The 9604-nt window shown below is 36.4% G+C and overlaps 1 protein-coding gene across 1 annotated transcript in view; it reads left to right on the forward strand.

The window, feature by feature from the left end:
* LOC107694195 (semaphorin-3C-like) overlaps positions 1-9604 on the forward strand; it is a 66540-nt gene that overhangs the window by 55379 nt on the left and 1557 nt on the right. The window contains exons 13-17 of the mRNA XM_016493832.1: positions 1408-1496; positions 2986-3027; positions 3184-3341; positions 4143-4210; positions 6055-6185. Coding sequence (XP_016349318.1) covers positions 1408-1496; positions 2986-3027; positions 3184-3341; positions 4143-4210; positions 6055-6185 — 488 coding nt within the window. The remainder of the gene's footprint in view (positions 1-1407; positions 1497-2985; positions 3028-3183; positions 3342-4142; positions 4211-6054; positions 6186-9604) is intronic.

The following is a 9604-nucleotide window of genomic DNA, read 5'->3' on the forward strand; positions in this document are numbered from 1 at the left end:
TTGCGAGAAAGTCAGAATTGTGAGATAAAAAGTCAAAATTTTAATTCAGTGGCGGGAACAGGCTTCCATATACAATTCATATTCATATTGTTATTATTATTATTTAGTAATTATAGTCATTTTATTTTAATAGTAACTTAATTATAATGCTTAAAAATACATACAAGAAATTACATTTCTTAAAATTTTTCTTTAGCTGTCACAAGCAGAAATATTGTGGGAAATGCTTTTCACTACTGCAAAGTATATTCAATACTATAATATAAAATTGTATTTAACTTTAAAAATAGTTATTCTATACCATTCCATTCCTTACAGAAATATAACACCACATCCAGAGACATAAATCTGTTTGCCACTGACCACCACTAGGTGGCAGAGAGTCTACACAAGCTGCACAAATATTATCATCTCATCATTTTTAACATAAAAATCTATCTCTCTTCTGTATCAGTTAAATGGAAGATATTATGATTCCTGCTGTCTCACAGCACAAGACACGGTATTAACTTTTGTGATGGCAATGGAAGAAAGAAAGCGTGTGTGAGTGTGTGTTTATCTGAGAACAGAATCAGAGACACGACAGCAGACAGGCTCAGCGGTTACTAGGGAACGGGGATAGGGGACATTTGGAGAGAATTCAAAATCACAGCTGTTTGTATTTGTCTATCAAAATTCCTGATGGAAAGCCAGGAGCATTGTGTGGAATGGCCTGCCTGCTCCTTGGCAGGGTTTCGTCTAGAAATGTTGGCTATTTAAAATGGGAATTTCCAGAGTTTGAGCTGAATTCTCCATCGTCCTTCTCTCTGAGGATCTGGAGCAAAATATACACACCTATCATGACCTCACAGAATGGATGAGCTTGACATTTAATGTTCATAAGCTGCTAATGGGATCAAACTCATCACTCAAAATGTTTCTACAGTCGAAGATATCCAATAAATAATTTCCACCAGGCAGATGGCAAGAAAACCCCCAAAATGCTTAGACTTACATTGAAGTAGGGCCACGGGCCATATCTAGGGACTAGAGGGTGGGCTCTTTTGACGTGAAAATCACCTAGCAACCACCCAGAACACCTTGGCAACCACACATTTTCCTCTGAAGTCTAGTTTGCAGATCTGTTTCTCAGAACAGATGCTCAACAACATCATAAACCAACCCAGATATGCACACTAAAAGATTTCAAAGAGAAAATCGGAACACACACACACACACACACACACACACACACACACACACACACACACACACACACACACACACACAAGCTAAAAGATTTCAAAGAGAAAATCTGAGAACAATGGAAAGTTCATAAGCAGTTCAAACCCAGACCACATTATCAAGGTTGTTTTTGCTTTCCAGACTGTCCAATGCTCTCCTGATGTTCTGGTATTCTGCTCACAGATAAAGGCACGGTACAGAAAGTCGTGGTTCTGCCGTCAAACGGATCTCTGGATGAGGATCTAATCCTTGAGGAGCTGGAAGTGTTTAAGGTCTGAGTTCTCGCCACACATCCCACATCAAAGTATCTAGAGGAGCAGAGCTGGCAGTGCCACAAAGCATTTATTAAAACTCAATGTTGTTCTAAAGGAAGGCAGATTTTTAATGGGAACAAAGACTGGGCATGAGGTGAGGAAAAGGTTACTCTTTGAGGTTTCTTATGATCTGCTTTGAGTGGCTCGAAATTGTCAAAATAGGTTTAGGCATAATGAATCAATTCATGGACCATGAAATGCCACACACACAGCTCAGTGGGATGTTTAATTTGGCATCTGAACACACACTCACAAATTTGCACATAAAAACTCAAAACCACCCTAAATAGGCGATTTCTCTTTTAAAATTGTGGTTTCGTTTGATTGATTCAAATGGCAAATAGGCTAAGGATGTCCATTATAATGAAAAGCTAAATCTTTTTAAAAATGTAGTTTAAAACATATGCCCAGCTTTCAGAAATATCATATTTGTAAAATTGTCAAATGGTGTAACTATCAAGTGAAAAGTAATCACATTTTCCCTCCAAAAGTTAACATTTTTGTTTTTGCTTTTACAAACATTATGAATTTTTGAGTCATGAATACCATGAAATTTTCATGGGGTTATACCATTTGACATTGCCATTTTTGGAGTTGCAATACAAACAAACATTATGGCATCTATAGACGTTCAACTAACATAATCATTATAAGGTGTTTAAAGCACAAATTCTATTTACTTATATTTCTCACACTTATGTGAGAATAGGAATACCACATATTTGACAATCTAGTTAACAAGCTTATAAATATTTGGACTAAAACCATAACATCAGTCATTTACAGTGTTATTGTGACTAAGAAGTGTCATGTAACAATCTTGATGCACTGCCACAGAAAAAGGAATTATGAAATAGAATTTTGAATATTTTGAAAAAAGAAAAAGATAAAATGATAAAAATCATGAAAATGAAATGAAACCCGCTACCAACAGACACATGGAAGAAAAAAAATCCATGTTGGTTGCACCACACTGACTCTACATTGTTGAAATATAATATATATATATAAAATTCTTACAGTTACACTACCTTGGCATTTTTCAACACAAACCTGCAGTTGCGAAAGCGCGATCACCTCGTTTTTTAAGTCTAGATCTAGGCACAATGAGTAGACAGAGATCACTGGATCTCAGTGTTCTAGAAGGGGTGTAAGGACGGAGCAGGTTTGTCAGGTACTGAGGGGCCAAATTATTGAGGGCTTTATACACAAATAATAGAATTTTAAAATCAATTCTATATTTGATGGGTAACCAGTGCAGCGCAGATAAAATAGGAGTGGGCCATAACTAAATAATATATAAATAAAAATAAATAAATAAAATGTTGAAATTTAATATATAAATGGTCATAGGAATAGGCACTGTATGCATGATTTTTATTTATTTATTTTTTGTCTAAAAAAAAAAAAAAAATTTCATTCACCCCATTTCTTTTTTGATTTTCAGAAGCAATCTCCTATCACCAACCTAAGAATCTCATCTAAAAAGGTAACTACATTTATCTAGCTCCATTTTGTGATTAAGTACTACATATAGTAAGTGGGGGTGGAAATGCTGTTGCTTTAATTCTGGGTAATTATCTTGTCACCAGTCCTGTGGGTTAAAGGAACAGCTTTTGAGATATCTGGCTTGTATGTGTTACAGCAACAGCTGTATGTTAGCTCTGAGCACGGAGTTTCCCAGGTGTCTTTGCACCGCTGCATGGCATACGGCTCTGCCTGTGCGGATTGCTGTTTAGCGCGGGACCCGTACTGCGCCTGGGATGGGCTCAGCTGTTCTCGATTCTACCCCACTGGCAAGAGGTACACACACACTAACACTCAGGGTGGCATAAACTGCAGCAGCAGTGGGGCAGAAATAAATGATGAGACACCACTTTGGTTTCATTTAGTCATAAAGCAGAGACACACAGTCTGGGTTGAAAGATTATTCGTGGAATTTTGTACAAACCCCTAACCCTACATATTAAAATTCATTTTGTCACTATTACATTTTAAAGAGTTCTGGCCTAAGATTTTCCTGGCAGACGATGAAACATATCGAGGGACTAGAATATCAGAGACTTGAGGGTGTGCATTTCTGAATTGGGCCAATAAGCAACTACCATAAAACACATGCAGTAAAAGTCATTCAGAACACTTTGGCAACTGTGTGGCAACACTTCAGAAACCATCCAGTCTTCGTAACTCAGACTGTACACATACAGCTTGTCACTCAAACGGAACAGCCCACATATTACATATTCATAAGTATTTACACTGTGGCTTGTTTCAGAACTGAACATGTTAATCTGATACCTTAGCCAGTTTTTCTTGATGCCAGATGTATTGAGTACGGAAAATATTGATGGAAGGTACAGCCATCAAAACATCCATTCCGGAGTATTGAAGTGGAAAAACAGACATTTCATTTCACTGGACTTGTGACAGCTGAATCGTGTTAGTTATGAAAAATTAAGCTAAAATTTGACTTTCATGACAAGGAATGTGTTTTATTAAAAGAATATTGTGCAAACATTCAGGCAGTGAGAGAATGTAAGAGTGAAAGGAAAGAATGCATATATGAAAATCTGTTGGATTAATCCTATGTAAATGTTTTTCCAGGAGAAGCAGAAGGCAGGATATTATGCATGGGAATCCACTGACTCAGTGCAGAGGGTTCAATCTAAAAGGTAATGACTATCTGCATGTCAACACTTGGGCTAGGCAAATAAAGTCCTAAAGTTATGTGCGGAGACAAGAATTTAAGTTTTCAGTAAACAGTTTTGTGACAGGCAGTTTGAAAAACCTGTTTCCATTTATTTGATACAAAGTCATTGCGACTTTATATATCATAAAGAGACTTTATATCTCACAATTGCGCCTTTGTTTCTTGTAACTGCAACTTTTTCTCGTAAATGCAACTTTTTTTTTTTCTCTTCATTTCAAAACTGCATCTATTTCTGACAATTGCTGCTTTTTCCTATAACTGCATCTTCATTTGGTTAAACGCATAATTGCAAGTTCAAAACTCATGAAACTTTAAAGGGACAGTTTACCTAACAATGAAAATTATGTCATTATTTACTCACCCGCATGTTGTTCCAAACCCGAAAGAGAAGTTGTTGAATAAAGTTGTTATTTTTGTTTTCTCTGCGCACAAAAATTATTCTCGTAGCTTCATAAAATTAAGGTTGAACCACAGATGGACTATTTTAATGATGTCTTTACAATCTTTCTGGGCCTTGAACATGTAAGTTGCGTTGCTGTCTGGAGGGTCAGAAAGCTCTCGGATTTTATCAAAAATATCTTAATTTGTGTTCAGAAGATGAACGAAGGTCTTACGGGTTTAGAACGACATGATGGTGAGTAATTAATGATACTCAACGTCATGTAAAAAGCGTCAACAGACACATCAGCGAAATTGTCAGCAAAAACAGTCCATTGTCAACGGTGTAGTGTTGTATGAATCAGCATTCACACAATGTCACTTTCAAACCAAACCAACTTTTTGTTAGTTAGCACAGTGAATCTGCGAGATCGACTTAAACCAGTTCATTCTTACGCGGAATTCCTAAACACATGGATTCCAAATGAAATGACTGGCTTTGCCACATCGTGCTGCATTTTTGCTTTCTAATTGCAAGGACGAATTGTGTGTTGCTAGGAACTAAGTCACTTCTGGTTGGGACACAAATAATCATTTGCAATACCATCTAGAGCTGAATCAATCTAGTGACTAAGTATTTTATTCATCAACAACATAGCCCCAAATGGATCCATTTTGGCGTTATGAACGTTGTCATAGAAACTAATCATTTCGAACTGCTCGGAGTAGAATCACCCAGTTGTCATCTTGTAATTATGCTAATTCTAACATGAACGCAATGCTAATGCTAAAACGCTCATGCATCAAAGTCATTTTATGACATGTTGACAGTTTTTCAATACTAGCATTCTATTTTTATACACATACAATTTTCCTAATGAAATACATACTTTTGATGCATAACTTTAATGCTAACTGACATGCAGCCTCACACCTTTTCTCTTTCTCTTCTTCCACCACTCGTTTCCTTCTTTCTCTTATGTTTGTCTGATTCTCTCTCTCCATGTGAAAGAATCTGTCATGGGACCAGAACACCTGTTCATTTGAATACAATTGGCACAGATACTGTCAGCGATCCAGATGACTCAGTTCAACACTTCAGATGCATCAGAATTATTAAAAAGCAATCTTAACGATGAGTGGAAGCGTTTTCCCAGCTGTACGCACTAAACAAAAGTAGCACAATGTCAAAACAGATGTTGAATGTATGACATCATTGGCCAGTGTACAGGGTCACTTATCAAATTACACACTAATGTGGCCCACTACTCTTCAGAGTACATTTTACTGCATACTCAGTGAACTCGAACCCCATTGTGACCCTCATCTGCAGATGTTAGTGTGTCAGCTGAATTACGGCAGTACAATTACAATTAGTATGCGCCAAGTGTTCGAGAGCTTTGGGTAACGCTTCATGTCTTGTTTCAGCCTACAGGAATGCAGTGGAGATGACTCAGTATGGAGTCAAAAACAACACCACCTTCCTGGAGTGTCAGCCCAAATCTCCACAGGCCTCTGTTAAATGGCTCATTCAGAGAGACAACGATCGCAGGAAAGAGGTCAGACAACCCTGTCCAAAATGACACAACATTAAACCCTCATCCTCAACAGCCAATGCACAGTACATTGCTTCAGGCTATCGATATTTCATTTCAATGAAATATCATTGTGTTTGTAATCATCAAACAGACTGACTCCTCCTAAACTGTCTTAAAAAATAAGAAAATAATAGATGCACAGGGATGCTCAAAACTTATTTGTCTTGTAAAGGTCTGGCTTACAATAATAATAAAAAAAGAATAAAGATGCAATGGATAACATAAAAGCTAATATAATATAAACATGATCTCCCATACTCAGATGTTATAAATGTATATTTTATGCAAATATAATTATTACATTTATAAACAATTATATAATAATAAAAAATGAATTGTTCTTTATTATTATTATTATTATTTAAGAATATATAAAAGTAGTAGTAGTATTAGAGGTGGGCGATATGACTAAAATTTTATATCACGATATAAGCAATTTTATTTCACAGTAACGATATATATATCACAATACAGTTAGTTTTGCTTTAAATAAGGTCTTTATGATATCAAAATGTTTGATACCATAGAAATTTCATAATTCTTGTCACCAGTGCACAATGTATTTTCCTAGTGAAATACATTTCGGTGTTTAACTTAAATGCTAATTGACATGCAGCCTCACACATTTCCCTCTTCTTCCACCACTCATTTCCTTTTTTTCCTCTCATGTTTATCTAATTCTTTCTCTCCTTGAGAAAGAATCTGTCATGGGACCAGAACACCTGTTCATTTGAATACAATTGGCACAGATACTGTCAGCGATCCAGATGACTCAGTTCAACACTTCAGATGCATCAGAATTATTAAAAAGCAATCTTAACGATGAGTGGAAGCGTTTTCCCAGCTGTACGCACTAAACAAAAGTAGCACAATGTCAAAACAGATGTTGAATGTATGACATCATTGGCCAGTGTACAGGGTCACTTATCAAATTACACACTAATGTGGCCCACTACTCTTCAGAGTACATTTTACTGCATACTCAGTGAACTCGAACCCCATTGTGACCCTCATCTGCAGATGTTAGTGTGTCAGCTGAATTACGGCAGTACAATTACAATTAGTATGCGCCAAGTGTTCGAGAGCTTTGGGTAACGCTTCATGTCTTGTTTCAGCCTACAGGAATGCAGTGGAGATGACTCAGTATGGAGTCAAAAACAACACCACCTTCCTGGAGTGTCAGCCCAAATCTCCACAGGCCTCTGTTAAATGGCTCATTCAGAGAGACAACGATCGCAGGAAAGAGGTCAGACAACCCTGTCCAAAATGACACAACATTAAACCCTCATCCTCAACAGCCAATGCACAGTACATTGCTTCAGGCTATCGATATTTCATTTCAATGAAATATCATTGTGTTTGTAATCATCAAACAGACTGACTCCTCCTAAACTGTCTTAAAAAATAAGAAAATAATAGATGCACAGGGATGCTCAAAACTTATTTGTCTTGTAAAGGTCTGGCTTACAATAATAATAAAAAAAGAATAAAGATGCAATGGATAACATAAAAGCTAATATAATATAAACATGATCTCCCATACTCAGATGTTATAAATGTATGTTTTATGCAAATATAATTATTACATTTATAAACAATTATATAATAATAAAAAATGAATTGTTCTTTATTATTATTATTATTATTTAAGAATATATAAAAGTAGTAGTAGTATTAGAGGTGGGCGATATGACTAAAATTTTATATCACGATATAAGCAATTTTATTTCACAGTAACGATATATATATCACAATACAGTTAGTTTTGCTTTAAATAAGGTCTTTATGATATCAAAATGTTTGATACCATAGAAATTTCATAATTCTTGTCACCAGTGTCAACATCACAAAAAACTAACACTAGCCTATATTAAAAACAAACAAACAAAAAAACAACCTCAAGCTCACCAAAGACAAGTAAACAGTCAGCGATTAAATAAAAATAAGAAACTAATTAAAAGCAATAGGACAAAAAAAAACTACAGTAGAACAAATAATTAAAAAATTCTACATGTACATTGTATAAAGTAATCAAATGTATAAAAACATTGCATATTCTTCACCGTGTAAATTCACAATATATATTTCTTCTTATTAAAGTTACAAAAGTGATTTAGTCAACAGCAGTGAGAGATTTTCTCTATTTTGTTGTTTGATCAACATGAACGACAGACAGCAGGAATATTAGACTGCTGTCACTTTAAGAGCTGCCCGGATCCAATATACTGTTATACACGTTTTCTTTCTTAGCTGTTTGCTTTCACTTAAGATCTAAATTACTGTATTTACGAGGATACTTGCAAAGACAGGCATTTTGACACATACAAGTGTGTGTGTTTAATAGTTCAAGCCCTATAAAGCGGCAAAAATATCTCTATGAGCACCGTCTTCACATGCGTGCACCTCTCTGACAGTGATCAGAAACAGTCTCTCAGACAGCATATAGCTAAATGAGTTCTCTTTCACTGTTGATTGTGTTTCAACAGCTTAAAAATCACTCGTTTTTAAACAGCAATGCTTAAAAAGTGTAAAAACAATAAGTTTTTATAGCACGAAAGCGTGTAACCACAATAGAGACGATAGTCCAAAATCTCTACCAGTTGACAAATTCCTACCAGTATATCACCCACCCCTAAGTAGTATATATGACTACATTATTCTAAATTAATAAAGAATAAACATTTACAATTTGTACATTCTAAATGGAAGAAACCCCCTTTATAGAGTTCATTCCATTGCAAAAATAGTCTTTTGATCACCAAAACAAACATGTCCCTACCCAAAAGGATCACAACCTTATCTTGAAAGCTTTTTTTTAATGTATTTTTATATTCAATAAGAATTTCTCTGTGTGCTGAGCGATCGTGTGGTGTCCACCAATCACGGCTTGCTCATCCGTTCAGTGCATTCCTCGCATTCCTCGGTGTATTACTGCCTGGCCACAGAGAATGGCTTCAAGCGCACACTTGCTAAAATCCGTCTCCAGATTCTGAGCGAAGCTCTGGTCAGCGCTCTGAGCAACAATCAGTCTCCCTGGGGCTGGGCAGCCTCACTGCACCCTAAAGCCCTGGTGTCAGCCTTCAGCCCGGCTGAGACGTTGGCCATGCACCAATACTGCAAGGAACGCAAACAGATGCAGAGTCTGCAGAACATACAGAACCCCATGAGAGGTGATCTGGGCAAACTCAAACCCTTGCTGGACCACAGGAAGAGCAGGAACCGCCGAAACCACTTACGAGAGGAATAGAGTCGAAACATGAACAAAGGAAATGGATGGAGAGATGACGAAAAGGAAAAAAAAGACATGCATCAGGAGAGAGCTTGAGTGGAAAATAGAGGAGAACGCTGGAGAAGATTCCTCTGTTATGAACCTCAATTGT

This window comes from Sinocyclocheilus anshuiensis, unplaced genomic scaffold (assembly GCF_001515605.1).
Source record: "Sinocyclocheilus anshuiensis isolate Anshui unplaced genomic scaffold, SAMN03320099.WGS_v1.1 scaffold1003, whole genome shotgun sequence".
NCBI classification, from domain to species: domain Eukaryota; kingdom Metazoa; phylum Chordata; class Actinopteri; order Cypriniformes; family Cyprinidae; genus Sinocyclocheilus; species Sinocyclocheilus anshuiensis.